Genomic DNA, 17,449 nt, shown 5'->3' on the forward strand with positions numbered 1-17,449 from the left:
AGGCTTAAAGGTTGTAAAGTACAAAGGCATGCACATGTTTATTTGTGCAAGCATTTGTCCAACGAATATACATATTTTCCGTAAATTTCAGGGGTTTCACAAAAAGGTGACGTCTCTGCCGAACATGGCTGCGTTTCTGGCAGGACCACAGCGGAGGTAGCCTAATGATGACGTGTATGTCTCCACCGTGAAGAAGGTCCTCTTTTAATGATCTCATCGCACTAGATTGGCCGTGTGAACAGCGTCAGTAGTTAGCTCACCTTGTCACGTGAAGTTGTGTAGGAGCAAACCCTCCTTTGCAGTTCCTTTTTCGACACACCTTCCGAAGTGATTGGTGTCTGTCGTTTCTGACATGTTTAACTAGAGGTCATATTTTTAATATAAAAGTCTTGACAAGCGAAAATTTGTGTTATATTTTAAAAAAAATCGAGACACATTTTAAATAATATCGACGCTTTCAGCAGAAAAGGATGATTCGTGCCACTGTGGTCGAAATGTCCCCTCACGAATCATTCATGTCTGAATTATGTACTATCACAAGTCAATCATGTCTGAATTGTGTATTCTCATGACACTTTCATGTTTGAACTATGTACTATCACAAATCAATCATGTCTAAATTGTGTATTCTCATGACGCATTCATGTCTGAACTATGTACTATCACAAGTCAATCATGTCTGAATTGTGTATTCTCATGACGCATTCATGTCTGAACTATGTACTATCACAAGTCAATCATGTCTGAATTGTGTATTCTCATGACGCATTCATGTCTGAACTATGTACTATCACAAGTCAATCATGTCTGAATTGTGTATTCTCATGACACATTCATGTCTGAACTATGTACTATCACAAGTCAATCATGTCTGAATTGTGTATTCTCATGACACATTCATGTCTGAGCTATGTACGATCACAAGTCAATCATGTCTGAATTGTGTATTGTCATGACTCAATCATGTCATAATTATGTACATGTCAATCATGCTTGGACTACGTACACTCACGACTTTATTTCACAACAACAAACTCTCATAAGTACTTTACGTCTCAATGATTTATTGTCACATGCATTACAGCTGTAGAATCAACCCAATGCTACAATCGGCATTCTGAGCAGGATCAGCACAATTCCCACGATACATGAGCCAATTGTAGATCCTGGTTAGAATTGGTCTCCAGTAACCCATGGTTCTTGTTACAGGCGTCTAACGGGATCAGGTGGTCGGACTTGCTGACTTGGTTGACACATGGCATCAGTTCGTAATTGCGTGGATCGATGCTCATGATGTTGATCACTTGTCAGGTCCAGACTTGATTATTTACAGACCGCCTCCATATTGCTGAAATACTGTATAAGACAAAGTATCATGGATGTCAACTTCTTCTTTATTCTATTTTATTTGTGTACACAATAAAGAAGAAGTTGACGTCCATAATATTTTGTCCAACGCGTGAATACCAACTTCTATATGCCTCTCAAGAACCTGAACTATTGTGGCTGAAATACTGCGGCGTTAAACAACAATCAATCAACTGTTGGATATATCGCTTATGGTCTATAACATTTAACAACGTAATTTACTTATTATTTCCATTGAAGTGTTGTGTGAAAGAGTCGGTACAGTGACGTAGAGGTGGCCGTTATATGATACTTCCAGGTGCCACTGGGTCACTTATGTATGAAAGCTTGTGAGGATGACCCCATCATGACAGCAAAATACAACAGCTTCCAGACGTCGTATGTGTCTATCGTGGATGCTAGATATGTAAATGTCTGCTCACTCAGACGAAATAGTCTCCACACTCTATCTCAACAACGGCATCGTTTTCATCCCTCTTAGAGTGAGTGAGTGAGTTAAGATTTAACGTCACATCGGCAATATTGCAGCCATATCGTGACGATCATCCCTCTTAGAAAAACAAAGTCATTGCTTATACTTTTTGAGGTGTAACAGTAAATACACTTACGGTTCAGGTGATTGCAAGTGTTGTTCCACGAACATTGTATTTGAAATGACTGTTCAGTCTGAGATATCTGAAACAGCCATAAAATGAGTACATGCTATGTCCTTTATACACACAGGAGTATGTTCTAATGTTGTGTTTTATCCGTGAACACTATGACAGGGTGGTTTTGTCAGTAGTCGAGAACCAGACCGGGGAAATAACAAAGGTTACAGAACATAGGCTGTGCCATCCGATCATCACATGGTGACCAATGCGACACATGGTGACCAATGACCAAAGAAAGACCAGAAACATGACGAATATTTTACTGTAATAAATATGCATCAGAATGGTACAAATGAGTTTGTCATAACCTTGTGCTTGAGTGTCTGATAACAGAATATTCGATCACGCGGGGTTGACGACTGAACATCACACGTCGTGATTGTCTGTTGAGGACAGTCAATCCTGGCACTACTACTGTGCTTAGTTCTATCTTATAATGTCGCCGGTATAAGAATAAAATATCGCATCATGATCCAATACGTGTGGGTCAAGTATGGAGGGAGAATTTCTGGTAATTGCTAACAGTACTGCCTTGAACTCCAAACTGTTTCATTTGTCTGCAGACCAATATCCTGTTTTTGCTCATCCAGAAGGTGTGCACCCAAACCAACGGTCGGATCGTCGACGAACAAGTGGTGGGACGATGCAAATGGCATCATGAAGATTTCTGCAAAGACATTTCACTCCTCAGCACTGGTGATGTTTGTGTAATGGTGTTGGAAGATGAATCATGACTGGAATTGTGCATTCACCAGCCACCACAGTGAACCAAACAACGGCTTTGTGAATTCGATATGCTTCTCAAATATAATATGATCAGTGTCCTTCCATGTGGTCGATGTAGCTTCAAAGACTATCCCTTGACGACGAAGGAACCTTCTGACTGGTTTTGAGATGCTGCTGGGTAACCACGTGGATTCAATCTATAGCGAATCTCTTTGATAATGCAGCCAAAGTACTGCCGATGCTCCTCGTCAAATGGTACATATGCGTCTTGTAATTTGAGACTGATCACGTAGTCTCCTGGTCGAATGGTAATGTGAAGCAAAGTGACAGATATTGATACTGTTAAACTTGTTATTCATTACATCTCTTATTAGAATGGTGGCTGTGATCCATGTGATCCTCACTCGAAAGATGGTATAGATCTGGATCAGCCAAAGTTAAGTATTGTGATCCCGTAAGCGTGTATGTTGATACCGAGCCGGGCCAAGCCTGAGATACTCTCACCCTTGCAGAAGGGAAACGATGTTCAGTATCCTTACCTGGAAATATAGACGGGTGATCTGTATTCCGTTTCTGACATGTAAAGTTGAAAGTTACTCCGAGAGACATTAACTTTCACACTGCACTGGCAACGACAGTCGCAACGTATGGCGTGAAGTGCCTACTTTCCACGTCAAATAGGACCTAATTTATTGTACATAGTGACCTATGTTTTTGTGTTTAATGATACAGACAACAAAAACCCCCAAAATAGTTCAAAACACGTCTCCACCTCCAAGCTATAAGAGAGAGAATGGTATGCTCTAAACGCCATGTTATCAAGTCGTGCGAAATCAGCTATTGTTATACCCTTTGTTATTTGGTGGTGTCCATTATAAAGACTACAGATTGTTTGGGCGAGGTGCTTTTGGAAGCAGACAAACCTGTTTTTTGCACCAGAAAAAAAGATATGTGTGGTACATGATAATATTTTACCTGAAATCCGCCTCTCCATCGGGAAGATTTTGGATCAGTCGTGTTGACACTGGCAAAGAAACCCGTCGCCTGCTTTCGCCAAATATTCAGATGTTATAATACATAAACGGTAGTGATGTATGGCAATAATCTGTTGACCATCAACGGTATTCAAGGACGATAGGGGTCAAGTTGGTGAAGGTCAAGACTCCTCGCTAGCCATGGAATTCTAGGGATGTTGTGATGCTGGAGGTGAGCAATGGCGTCCTGAAAGACCAAACATCGCCACTCGGGGAATGCAACTCGGACAACAAATGATGTCAGTATGCTGTCCTATTTACATGTGATCCATATGTCTATCTAAGAAGGGGAGTATATTCCACAGAAATATTTGTGTCACCCTACAAGGGAATACTTATCAGATTTTTATCATCAGAAGACGCATCTTTTCATGTAAAATTAGCCCTATTTTAAATATATTCGTTGACATTAAGGAAGAGTCTGATTTCTTCTGGCAGCTAATTTCACAATGTTATTATGCTTTCCACTATTTGCAGAGTCCATACTTTTCATGTCATTATTATAAGGGTAAATGCTATTTTTAGGGCATTATCATTTGCAGAAGTCCTAGGTCTGCCCGACGAAGGAGGGCAGTTGAAAAAGACCGAGGGCTTCTGCAATTGATAATGCCCTAAGAAATAGCATGACCGTTATTATTGCTAAAATACATGGAATTGGTGTTGAAAAGAAAAAAGGAAACAATGAAGGAATTTGAAAACCAACTTCTTATGGGGTTGACTGCCCGAATGCAATTACGTCATCTTACAATTCAAGTGACATCACAACAGAAAGTGACGATATTCGACATTGGCCTTTGACAAGACCATAGCCTGCAACATGTCAAACTATGTCAGACACAACGTCAGTTTTCAGTGTTCGGTTTTGGTCCAACAACAACGTTAATAGTGCAATTGTTAAGGTTAGAACCAGCAAGAAAGCCAATATTACCGCTATCTAAAGCAGGAATTCGGGTGGCTTTGACTTGTTTGCCCGAGAATATCTGCCAGTCCAAAGCCAATGCCGAATGAACTGTAAGCCCACGCACCCACTATGACGCCACTTGACAACAGAACTGATAGTGGCCCGTCGTTAAGGTTGAGCGGTCCAATATCATTTGCAGCGACCCGCAAATTTCTGCTAATAGGAGGACCGTTTCATGATAATTCCATGTATTTTAGCTATAAAATACTATATGTACGGGCAGGAGGTCTAAGTACAAAAAATTATCTTCATCTTGATACTGATCTGTGAAAGTACAGTCTCCTTATTTCAGTTATGTTCCCCTAACTTTGAATTCTTTCTTGAAATTTCAAGTTCCTGATACAAACTAAACTAACGAGAAAGTGATAGAAATTACGAAAATATAACCGAAGTAACAAAGTCGAGAGAAATATAGAGAAATTTCGATTTTACAAAATACGATACCAATATGGCCCCATTAGGCTTCCGTAGATAGCGCGGCAAATAAAGGAAATGTGTCTTTGTTGAATTTTGAATTTTGATTTTTTGTAAGAGCTATGCGATAACGCGAACATGCTATGCATGTAGCATTCTAGGTTATTGACCTGGAAGCCGATGGCCTGTCTAACAGTCTCTTAACCGTATTATCTGCCCACTCAGCTATAGTCCTAAATGAACCAATACTAAATGTCCCATCTCGATTGGTTTCCTTTTCAGTTCAACGTAAATAAACGGTTTGAGTTATATAAGTTGTTTGTTTCTATGGCAACATCATCCTATGCCCAGTAGGGACTGGGCGTTAGTCTAGGGAGATGACTGTACACACCAGTAGTTAAACAATATGGCGACAGTAAGACTCACATACTTTGATGGCCGTGGACTAGGTGAAATTGTGCGATTCATACTTGCAGCATGTGGCATTGAGGTATGTTCATTTGTGATATGCGATTACTTTGCCTCATATTCCTGAAATTTGTTATATACGTTCCCGCTAAAGAATGATGTGGACTGAAATACAGAGCATCCGCTGATAGGGTGGAAATATACATATCGGCCATAGAGGGGAGGGTTGACCGAGTTGTCGCATGTGATCAACACAGCGCCTTGCATAATAATGCAGAACCGTAAATCAAAGCAAGGTGATCCATGCACATGGTTAATAACCTACTGCATAAACATCTCTGTCTTAACTACATTATAGGTCAAAGGATTTAAATATGTTTTATTTTTACGCCGCCTTTTTTTCCCAGCAATATCACCTCGGGGAACGACAGAAATTTGCTTTACTCATTGTACCCACGAGGGGAATCGAACCCGGGTCTTGGGCGTGCCGAGCTAGCGCTTTAAACACAAGGCTACCCCACCGACCCTCATTCGCCTGGAGAACATGTAACAATATACATGAATATTGCATATTATTTTTAGTAAAAACATGCTAAACATGTTTTGTGCAGTAACAAATATATATAGTTATATATATAAATAGTGAATCTATTTCCTATTGACAGCATGTCTCCACATACATAGATTAACAGGGAAGACTATGTGTTAACGGGGATCGGGCGACTGCCCAGCGTGCCCATGCCTAACACACCAGCCGTTTAACGGTTAATGATCGCCATATAAGCTCCATTGGGCAGAAGATCTAGTGTCAAGATTGAATAATGAGTGCTGTAATGTTTTTTACAGAAAATATCCAATAGAAACGTTCCTATAAAGTTGCATCTGTCACGTTATAGTTTTCAGCAACCCGTGCTAAGTATTTTCAGCTCAGAGGAGGACGAAATACATTTTGAAGGCAATTTGACGTTACCATTAATTCAAGGTTTCTTTCAGTTCACCGAAACTTTACTCCAAGAGAGACAAGAGTATGAAAAGTTACTGGAAGGTAATCATGTTTATTCTCCCAGAAATTAGTAGCCTTGCTAATTATAAAGTAGTGTCAATGTTGGTAAGTAAGTATATTCCACCGTTCGTCTGACCAATATTTATCATACAAATTCATTGGCGAAACCAATACCCGGTAGTAGTGGCTGAGAGGCAGGCCCAGAAGATAGTAGTGTTCATTTACAATGTCAGTATCGGGTGTCATTACCAATTACACGGACGCGACAGAGCATTGATGCCACCAGATACTTAAGAACAGCCGTGAGGATGCTGTTCCAAATATCACCCAAAACATGCCACAATTGAGCTAGAATCGGTTGTTTCAGGTTCTGTCGTTGATGCCGATCAGTCTCGCCCCAGACATGTTTCATGGGCAAGAGAACATCTAATAATAGTCCATTTATATTGCGCATTTATCCATGCACATTGCATGCTCAAAGCGCGGACATATTACCCCTGGTCAACAAACAGAGAACATTCCCTGTGGAGTATACAACCTGTCGCCTTTCAGGCGCCAAAGGTTCAAATTCAGACTACCATCTTATCATACCAGGTACCCAACGTACCGCTGGGTGGACAGAGGCAATTTTGAACAAATTGCCTTAGGTGAGACCACATGTATCACATGTGCTTCTTTGTTGGACGGGACGGAAGTCCTGGAAACTCTCAGGAGTCTCAGCTGCCAAACGCGGTCACCCACACAAAGACTCTCCACACCCAACGTTGTTTAACTTCAACTGATTGTGACCTGAGCACCACACAGGACCATACACCACACCACCGACACATGGCGTCTCTGTATTTACATGAAGAGTAGAACACGACGCTGGCAACGTATTCAAATTGTAATTAAAAGCGATGATACACTGCAATCAGAGTTGTATGAAGCTATGGGTGTCCAGAGCAAAAGGGGAGTATCGCTTTACGGAGCGTATGTTGAGATCCCTCCACCGGTTGCATACGGTTGTGCCACTAACTGGGCTCAACCCAGGAATTGTTTGAACTGTTGTATCCGTAGATGCACCAACTGTATATGGTTGTCTGGTTGGAGTAACCGGCTTTTGGCAAGTCGTGTGTGTTTCTCTCCTGGAGATAACGTCACCACAGAGATGGTATTATGAACATCAAAACTTAGACCTGCTGCTTTTCAGCAAACCATAGGCGCAATATTTGTGAACTATGACCTTAAAGTCGAGGAGACCACTTCATCCAGTATTTGACTTATCCCACTGTACAGATACATGAATTTGGAATGACTGAAATGAAATGAAAGTATAAACGTAATTATACATCTGCATTATATTTGCATATAAAAATGTGATATCTATATGCTACATGTATGTTTGTTACAGATGGGAAACTGGAGTTTTATCAGGTGCCTCTGTTGGAGATTGATGGGCTGGAGTTGGTGCAAACTGGTGCCATTGTAAGATACGTGGCCAGGAAGGGAGGATTGTATGGACACTCCAATGCAGAACAATCTAAGTGAGATTGAACATACGATCCTTCAAAATTCTTCAAAGGCATATTTACAATTAAGTTCCGACACAGTCCTGTGTATGATAAACATTACATTACGAACCACACCATAAGTGGTCAGAGGAAGACTTACCGCTCGTCAATACATTTGCAGTCCCCGGAACATGCTCACAAAATCCCAAATCCCGACGAATGGTTTTATTTTGAACAGTTTAAAATAACTTCCGTGACAGATATAGAAAAGTTAAATATCCAGTTTTGACTACAGCGTAATTTGTAAACCTTCCCATATATATAATGAACGCAATGAATACTCAATCGAATTAAACGATGGACACTTGTTAAATTTAACTTCAAAATGGAAGTAGTGTGTGTATTGTTATGAGAATAGATGAGTATCATACTGCTATCAATCAGGTAATAATAACAATAATAACTCTACCTGAAAGTTGTCGCCATTGGTAAACAAGTGCTTGAAAAGAAATGTGAAAGGTCTGGATTTGATTCATCTGCTGTCGCATTGTCTTCCCAAATGTGTTTTCGATCCGTCTGAAGTCTGGGGAACTATGCATCTATAAAATTAGCTCCCTGTTACAGTTTTGTGTTTAGAGATGTCTTAGTCCTAAATGACAAGCTTCCGAATATAGTATGTACTATGTATACGCTGAATGTATGCACTAAATAGGAAGAAATTTGAAGTTTTAATTATTTTTTCAGGATTGACATGTTCTACGAAGGAACTCGTGACTTTTTCGACAGCTTTCACTTAATGGTCTTCCAGGATCCAAAGGAGGTGTTAGCAAAAGCCAAAGCTAAAGGTCTTCCCCGTTATCTGCCAGTCTTTGACCAGGTTAGATGTACATATACTTTGTGTTGTTGGTGATAACCCTAATTTCATGATTCTGGGGAATAAGAAATAGAGAACATTGATAACCCCAACCCATTGTATTGTTGTGTCATAACACACATACGCTCAAATAACGTGCACCTATTGTTTACATCGAAGAGAAAGAAATAACACAGACATACACTTCTACTGAGACATATCACACTATATTTTAAAATATATTATCTGAGAATACGAAACGTGTTCGAAATCTCGCGTTAGATCCCGGTAACGCTGACATAGAATTTGCTGTGATTGGTAGAATGGATGTAGATGGAATGTTCCCCTGAATTATAAGTCTCCAAACCAGGCATATGCTTGAGTGTATCCAGGCTGAACATAACACAACCGCTGGTGTAATGTAATATGGCTTACAATATATCTTCTTTGAGAGGCATTTTAGAAGTTGTGAAGATGAAGGAAAACTAAGTTCTATGGATAGTCAACTTCTTTATTGCAATGAGTGCGACGTTTCGGTGTTAGTACCTACACCGAAACGTCGCACTCATTGCAATAAAGAAATTGACTATCCATAGAACTTAGTTTTCCTTACAATATATCCATAAATATTTCCATAAAGTTGTTCTAGAAGCTTCCAGATTATATTTGAATCCATCTCTGAAAAGGCAACTTCCACACCACTGACCTCTGCTGCATCCAAACAGAAATAACATTATGCAATCCGACTCCTTTTTCTAACTAGGCCCTGAAAAAGAATGGGACAGGTTTTCTGGTTGGCGACTCTATGAGCCTGGCTGATGTTAGCCTGATTGAGCTCCTGCTCATTGTGACGGAATACTTCGGAGAGGAAACACTCTCAGACTACCCGTCACTGAAGGTCAGTCCTCGCCGTGTGTGGGTGTGTGGGTGTGTGACTTGGATTTAAGGCCGTTATTTCAGTTACATATCAGCTAGGTGTCAACACACGTGATCAAGATGGTGGTTTGTTATGAAAGGATATCCGCACCTGGAGTCTACTGATGGTGTTATCATTGCTCTACCTGGTCTACGGGACACGTTGCACCATGACAGAATATGGTGTTATGAAATATCACAAAGCCTTTCTCTCGATGCACATTAAGGTTTCACCCATCAAGAAATTTAAGGCAGCCACACATTTACTTTATAATATTTGATACGCACAGTGTTACTTGTCGATTTCCAAAATGAAACAATATGTTATGTTAGAGAATGTACAAGCAAATAAATACAGTGTGAAACAACATGAACGAAATGCCATACAATTAAAGAATCGTAGTCCAAAACTGACTGGTTGTATCAAACATTACAAATTACGTATCTTAAGTATGTTAAATCTTCGTGTGAACATAGCCCAGACAAATATAGGATACGTGTACTTACTCCCAGAAGTACTGGTATCTATTCTTAATACCCCACAGTCATATAAACTAGAATGTAATAATGTGTGTTATCGTGTCCTTCTACTCCACTGTTGTACTTCAGGCTTTCAAATCAATGATGGTCTCACAGGAAAGGATTGCTGCTTTTCTGAAAGGCCCCCAGAGGAAGGGAGCCAACACGGATGCTTATGTCGCAACATGCAGGACGGTCTTGAAGTTGGACATTTAGGATAAACGTACTATATGCAACATCCCAAGTGTCTATAAGTAGAGACTGGCTAGGGCGTGGCGTTTCTATCCTGTCTAGAAAATACGAATCATGCCTGTACAAATGTACAAAGAATGTTTAAACCAAAATCGGTGTCACACGATTGCACTCTTGCCTCAGATCATCGACCAGTTTAACTGATTAGATGTAACAGAGAAAGTCTTCGAATGAGATGTGAATTATTTCGTTTGAACTCGTTGTTTCATGGGTACTAATCAAGACTTAAAACCGATATCTTAGCCTTCCAAAGCTAGGGGTGTGTACAATCAAGAATCTATAACCAAGAGTATTGAATGGTCTAGATCTTATCTGATCTTTTAAGAGCGTAGCTAGAGTATGGCATACTTATTTTAAACGCTATGGTGTAAACAGTGAATTTTGTCTAATAGTGAAAAGTTGTTTTGTTTTTTTAAATTCTATCAAATTATCTCAGTTAGTGTATATGGTATACGTCATGGATATACAAGGTATTCACCTTTCAAAACAACAAAAGTAGGCTTTGGTATGCTGTAGTTCATATCTAATACAGCGCTACATTCATGGACATTCGAAATACTGCTATACCTGTAGTATCCCTAAAATGCTTCTCGGTAGAATCTGCTGTTTTGGATAATTGAAATGCAGACATATCTTATACCGGACAAAATGACGTCAGCAAGTGGTAATTCCTAGTGGTATTGCTAAGTGCAAGACAGAACAATCTATATCCTAGTCATAAAATTATTTTGTTGGCTGAAATTGTCTAGAAAAATGAAATAGACATTGATGCTTCCTGAAATACGTTAAAGGAAAATAAACTATGTTCAATTCCCAATATGTTCAGTTGTTACTCGGACTGGTAAAACTGCCTGGACACTATATACACAGAATCAGTGGCGTGTGTATTTAGTCATCGTTGTAAACTTCAGTCATAAAAGTCAAAACCAAACATTCATCAATGTCAACATCAATATCAAATGTTCATCAATATTCATCAATTCATCAACCGATCATATCGTCAGATTGGTCATACGGCACCTGTGCAAGACAACAGAACAAAACAGAGTTTATTACGTATGTTTTGGTTATGAGACCAATAGTACAGTGATCATAACATTTATATTGGTGCAATTAACAGAGCGCTTAGTGGTTTACACAATATCTAAACTTAAACATTTTTTCACAAAAAGAGCTAGCTTAAATAACAGTTCATCATTGTGTGTAGTGTAGTAATTAAGGATATAAACGTATACATTGATGTGCAGTTGTAATAATAATAGACATATTAGCATTACATGGTATTCATCTTCTTCCCCTGACATACAAAATTGACATAAAGCGTCAGTAAAATCTTGATCTATTGATTTTACAATCATTTGAGCATCTAAACTTCGTTAAAGCTTTTCTTACATTTGATGGTTGAATTGCCCTTTGTCAGATTGCAGAAGAGATTTAAAAGTCCAATACATTCTTAGATTAGATGAAGCAGAAATAGAAGTAAACCGATCTTGAGTGAAAACATCCATCAGTCTCAATTTAAATGTTTGAATGAATATTTTATAATCCCGGAAGGTATTTGAAATATTGAAACCATTCATATGGAAATACACCCTGAGTTGATTGGTGTTGATTTTGAGAGAATCTCTTTACTAGTCTCCAAAACTATTGATTTCAGCTTCAGAAATGCCATGCATAACTTTTTTTATATTAACTTTTCTTCTGCTGGCGTATGCTTTTAAAATATATTCTTCAATTTGATCTTTTCTGTAAGATGTTCACTATTGTCTGTTTTCCTTAAAATTTGCAGAACATTATATTGAGTTTTTTATTTGCATTTTGACAGGGTTGTCAAACCAACTAGGTTGTTGTCTATGTTGTGTTTTCTTGTTATGTATATCAGTAGGAAAGCCTATACTGATCTACAGCTTGGAAGGCGTTTAGAGTCAGGGATTCACTTCCAACGATGAAGGATTTAATATCACTAGACAGGCCGGATGACACTACACAATAGCCGATTACTCTGCAACCCTGGGATCCGATGAACGTATATTCTAGCGGGAGATAGGTAGTTTCGTCATTAAGGATGAACTCTTGCATTTGGCCAATCCGTGCATTACAGTCACCAAGCAAAACCATTTTGCAATCACTGTAAGCATTTTGACCGTGGTCCTGAATAAATCCGGAATACCGAAAAGTACACAGTCCTCCAATTCCCCATGGACTCTTCTGAAGTGATTGCTAATTTTATCTCAAATATAAACGGATATTTCTCCGCTATGTATCTAACTTTCTTATGTACTTATTTTACGAATACTCTGGAACGTTGCATATGCTGGTAAAATATTATTGAAAGTCTGTATCGGTTTTTACACGTCTCAACAGGTGCAAAAATATTTTGTGTGCATAAAATCATCTTTAGTACCTCAAAGTAGTTCAGTATCTTTAGATATAGGTCATTAATGTTCTAACATAAGATGGAGATATCACTAATTTGATTGGGCGTGATTGATCGTTGTTTCCATAGCGATGACGTTGTATCCCTGTTTCGTTGGTCTCGGTCGTATCCTTATTTCGTGTTTACATATGCAGTATCTTCCTGGTTACTTCCCCTTGTCGGCTGGTTACTTCCCCTTGGCGGCTGGTTACTTCCCCTTGTCGGCTGTGTATGAGGTTGTCCTACTCGAATCAGTTTATTGTTATCACTGTCATATTTGTAGACACAATCAGCTGCTATAAGTTTATCGTAGCAATAGAAGTAATAAACACACGATCACTGTCACTTGAAATTGGCATTTTATCAGACCTTTACTGAATCGAATAGACTGGAGTGCTAATCTCTGCTCCTTTGCACATGCACGAACAGTCAAACTTTTATCCTCCATGCTTGTAATGAGATACCCATGTTAATTTGTGATGAACAGTTTCATACACGTTCACCCATCCGCCATTGTAGGTGGTGCAAGATAACAGTTTTTGTGTGTCCTCCCACACAAAACATGTGTCCTATAGCATGCCACGCGTGGTTTGTCATGAAGGCTTTTAAAAACACTTCTCAGAGTCACAACACAATAAGCTTGAAATCGTCTTCATTCGAGGTTTTCAAGCCCAATATACGGACAGACATTTTATTTTAGTCTCACCTCATACAAGTTAAGACATATATACAAATCAAATAATAAAATACATGTGATGAGCCATCCATTATGGGATTATGAGAGACTATAAAAAACTATAAACATGAACATAAAATATACAATACAAAGATGTATACATTAGTAAAAAGCATATGGTCTAAACATGTGTTTTTAAAGCATTGTAAGGTATTAGGTATATTAAAGAGATTTTCTAACATCTAAAACATCCATGCAGGTTTTAGCAGAAATTCTAAAAATATATGGGCTTGACATAATAAGCATCAGACATGTGATGAAAACCAGCATTTAAAGTTGAACACAAAGATAACAAATTGTAACATTTTTGTACAGGGGCAATGTAAAAGTACGTGTGCTTCATTCTCTACATCATCTTTACAATTAAAGCCAACTCTTTCTTCTAAGGGTTTGTTGTTGTATTGTTGTCTCCACGACAGTTTGACAGACCGGGGTGTCCAACTCATATCACCCTCAACTGCAGCGTTAGGAGCCGATTTGCGAAAACCCATAAAAAAATTTCATTGCTCTGTTCTGTATAGTCTTGACTGAAGTTTGGTTTCTGGTCCCCCATATAGCTGACCTGTACTCAGTCGTAGACCACACCATCGTGTCGTTCAATTTGGTATATGTATTTTTATGCATTCCTCCAATCGACTTGAATTTTGAGATGAGCAGTCCCAGTGCGCGCGTGGCAGAATTGATACAGCTTTCTCGATACGTGAATAGTCTAAAAACTCTATAATCAGGAGTCTAATGCCCCGGGATCATGAAACAAGCTTAAGTCTAACATTTGCTTAGCACAAAAAATCTAAAAAGTCTAAAAAGTCTAAAAAGATTTGCTTAGCTAAGATTTTAGATAAGACTGGACCATAAACTATCTCAGCAAAATCTTAGCTAAGACTAAGACATTTATCATGGCAATTTTAGAATGATGTAATCATGTCCTGTCACTCTTAATTAACTGAGGAGAATAGTTTAGTAGCAGGCTCCTGCTGAAATGTTCCAAACAAGTCAACTGACACTTTTATCCCTGCCGCGGTGAATTTTAGTGTCTTTACAGTTGGGATGTTTTCGAAATTACACCAACTCCTAAGTGCGCTTTCTGCCATATTGCATTGGATAGTGTTTACAAAATCACTAAGAACAAATTTACATATCAGATAGGGCCATCCAAATCGCTTTTAGGTGCTTTCTCACGTAGTACATTGTCATCTGTTCTTATATATTGTATCCGCTCACATTGTACTGGAATAGTTTGGTTCACGGTTAACAAAAGATAGCGAAAATATAGCGTCCGTATCCACAACAGATTCTCTCCAAGTTATCTGAGTTACATCGACCTTGTGTTAAGCATAGCGGAGTTATGTACCTTTATCTTGCATAACCTCTCAGTCGTCGTTTGACGTCAAACAATAAAATCCATTTTTGACATTTATTGCGAGTCATTTTTAATGTTGATCGTATAACGTTATGAGAGAGAGAGTTTTATTCAGTAAAAGGGGCCACAGGCCCATTATACATCAGGTGTACAGAATATACAATCATTAGAGCACCCTACAACATCATGAGAGCTGCACAATTATACATTTGTGGGTACGAAGACTGAAAGAAATTTATTTCGTTTTTTCATGGCAAAAAGTAGATATTTTGCAAGACAATTTATAATATAAGTATTCTTTGATGTAAACAACTGAGCTAATTTCACTTCAGATGGATACATGTGATAATATTTAGGGAGGATATCATTTTTTAATTTCCCATAAAAAGGGCATTCCAGGCAAACGTGATATTCATTTTCTATGTTAGGTATGATACAAAGCGGGCACAGGCTATCCTCCCTTTTAAGACCTAAATGTCTACCGTACTCTATCATCAAATTGTGGTTTGAGCAACGAAATCTACTTAAGAAGATTCGAAACTGTTTTACCCTAACTCTATCGATATAGAACTCAAAAGCTATACCTTCTTTGAGCCTGCGATGAAAATCCAATTTCGAAACACGTATAATACGAGATGACCACAACTGGTTATCTATATCAATACATCTTTGCTTAAATAATGATATGAAAGTAGAGATCGGATATTTCCAACACTTTGACTGGCCCACACATTGCCAAAACTATAACTGTACAAAAGAGATTTCACCTTAAAAGCCCAACAATCTATACCTTTTTCAGCAAGACAATACTAATACTCATATACCTTATTTAAGATTACATTCTCAACTTGAGACAGGAGGCGAACCCAATATTTAACAATCTTTATGTACTGATTTACCTTTAATGAATGACGACCAATCTCAGCACGCGCTGCAATATTTGGCGTGTATCTTGAAAGACCCAAAACCTGTTTACAGAACCTATCGTGTACATTCAATACAGATGGCGACGGGTGGAAAACCCAGACTTCACTTCCGTATAGTAACAATGGCAAAACCTTGACATCAAATATATGGAGCAGAACATTAATTGGTAGATTATAAAATTCTTAACCGATGATTTGAAAATATTCAACACCTTCCATGCTTGGTCAGCCAAAGTCTAAATTGATACCCCTCTGACCATCAGCAGAAAGACATTCAACAATGTCGTTGACAAAGAAAACGGTATGTAACCATTTCTCATCGACAAACAAGCTTTAACATTTTGGTACATATTTTTCAATAGCCTGTAGGTATTACCTTTCACATTGCCAAGCCACAGTTTGTAAAGGAGACCACACCTATCGACTGAGTCAAAAGCGGCCTTCAAGTCGATAAATGCACAATAGAGGCGACCTTTGTAAAGTGAAAGATATTTATCAATTTTAGCATTAAGAATGAATATATTATCATATGTTTGGAAACCATACTTGAACCCAGCTTGCTCGTCAACGAAGAATTATTCCCTTTCAGCCAAAGAGTTTAACCTGTTGTTGATAATTTTACAAAATATTTTACCAGTTACTTCAAGCAGTGTAATAGGTCTATAATTCAAAGGGCAATCAGTTTTACCTTTCTTATACAAAGGACTTAAAACTCCATACGTCCACTGAGATGGATAAATACCTGTAGACAAAATGCTATTAAAAAGAGATTTCAATAAATCAATACAATGATGAGGTGCATTTTTAAAAAATTCAGATGTGTATGCCAGTTTAATGCCGTCCTTACTGTTATAGGCGTGTCCTAATACAATACAATCTATCTATGGAATAATGGTCAGATGTGTATGCCAGTTTAGTGTCGCCCTTATTGTTGAAGGCGTGATGTCCTAATACAATACAATCTATCTATGGAATAATGGTCAGATGTGTATGCCAGTTTAATGTCGTCCTTACTGTTACAGTCGTGTCCTAACACAATACAATCTATCTATGGAATAATGGTCAGATGTGCATGCCAGTTTAGTGTTGTTCTTACTATCGTACATGTGTCCTAACACAATACAATCTATCTGTGTCGTTCTTACTGTTATAGGCGTGTCCTAACACCGTACAATCTGTCTGTGTCGTCCTTATTGTTATAGGCGTGTCCTAACACAACACAATCTATCTATGAAATAATGGTCAGATGTGTATGCCAGGTTAGTGTCGTCCTTACTGTTATAGGCGTGTCCTAATACAATACAATCTATCCGTGTCGTCCTTACTGTTATAGGCGTGTCCTAATACAATACAATCTATCTATGGAATAATGGTCAGATGTGTATGCCAGGTTAGTGTCCTCCTAACTATTA

At 38.6% G+C, this 17,449-nt stretch overlaps 1 protein-coding gene and 1 long non-coding RNA gene across 2 annotated transcripts; one reads left to right on the forward strand and one right to left on the reverse strand.

Annotated features, from left to right (window-relative positions):
• The first annotated feature begins 5,562 nt into the window (after positions 1 to 5,562).
• Positions 5,563 to 11,413, forward strand: LOC124266410 (glutathione S-transferase A4-like). Its single transcript, XM_046701217.1, has 6 exons — positions 5,563 to 5,646; positions 6,558 to 6,609; positions 7,961 to 8,093; positions 8,805 to 8,937; positions 9,677 to 9,811; positions 10,438 to 11,413. Exons 1-6 carry the CDS (start codon positions 5,563 to 5,565, stop codon positions 10,561 to 10,563), a joined length of 663 nt encoding a protein of 220 aa, XP_046557173.1. The 3' UTR covers positions 10,564 to 11,413.
• LOC124266411 lies at positions 11,079 to 16,397 on the reverse strand. The gene is made up of 4 exons (XR_006895763.1): positions 16,386 to 16,397; positions 14,938 to 14,945; positions 13,629 to 13,632; positions 11,079 to 11,166 (listed from the first exon to the last, which is right to left on the reverse strand). It is a non-coding gene; the product is annotated as an uncharacterized LOC124266411 (long non-coding RNA).
• Positions 16,398 to 17,449: the final 1,052 nt, after the last annotated feature.

The sequence above is a fragment of the Haliotis rubra genome, unplaced genomic scaffold, assembly GCF_003918875.1.
Source record: "Haliotis rubra isolate DU_JTF1 unplaced genomic scaffold, ASM391887v1 Scf1254, whole genome shotgun sequence".
Lineage (NCBI taxonomy): Eukaryota > Metazoa > Mollusca > Gastropoda > Lepetellida > Haliotidae > Haliotis > Haliotis rubra.

Excerpts from the sequence above, each read along its gene's own strand:
- LOC124266410 (XM_046701217.1), top strand. The coding sequence starts at position 5,563 with ATGGCGACAGTAAGACTCACATACTTTGATGGCCGTGGACTAGGTGAA. Across the intron at positions 5,647-6,557 it reads TTGCAGCATGTGGCATTGAG|TTCACCGAAACTTTACTCCA; the intron begins GTATGTTCATTT and ends GGTTTCTTTCAG. Across the intron at positions 8,094-8,804 it reads TCCAATGCAGAACAATCTAA|GATTGACATGTTCTACGAAG; the intron begins GTGAGATTGAAC and ends TTATTTTTTCAG.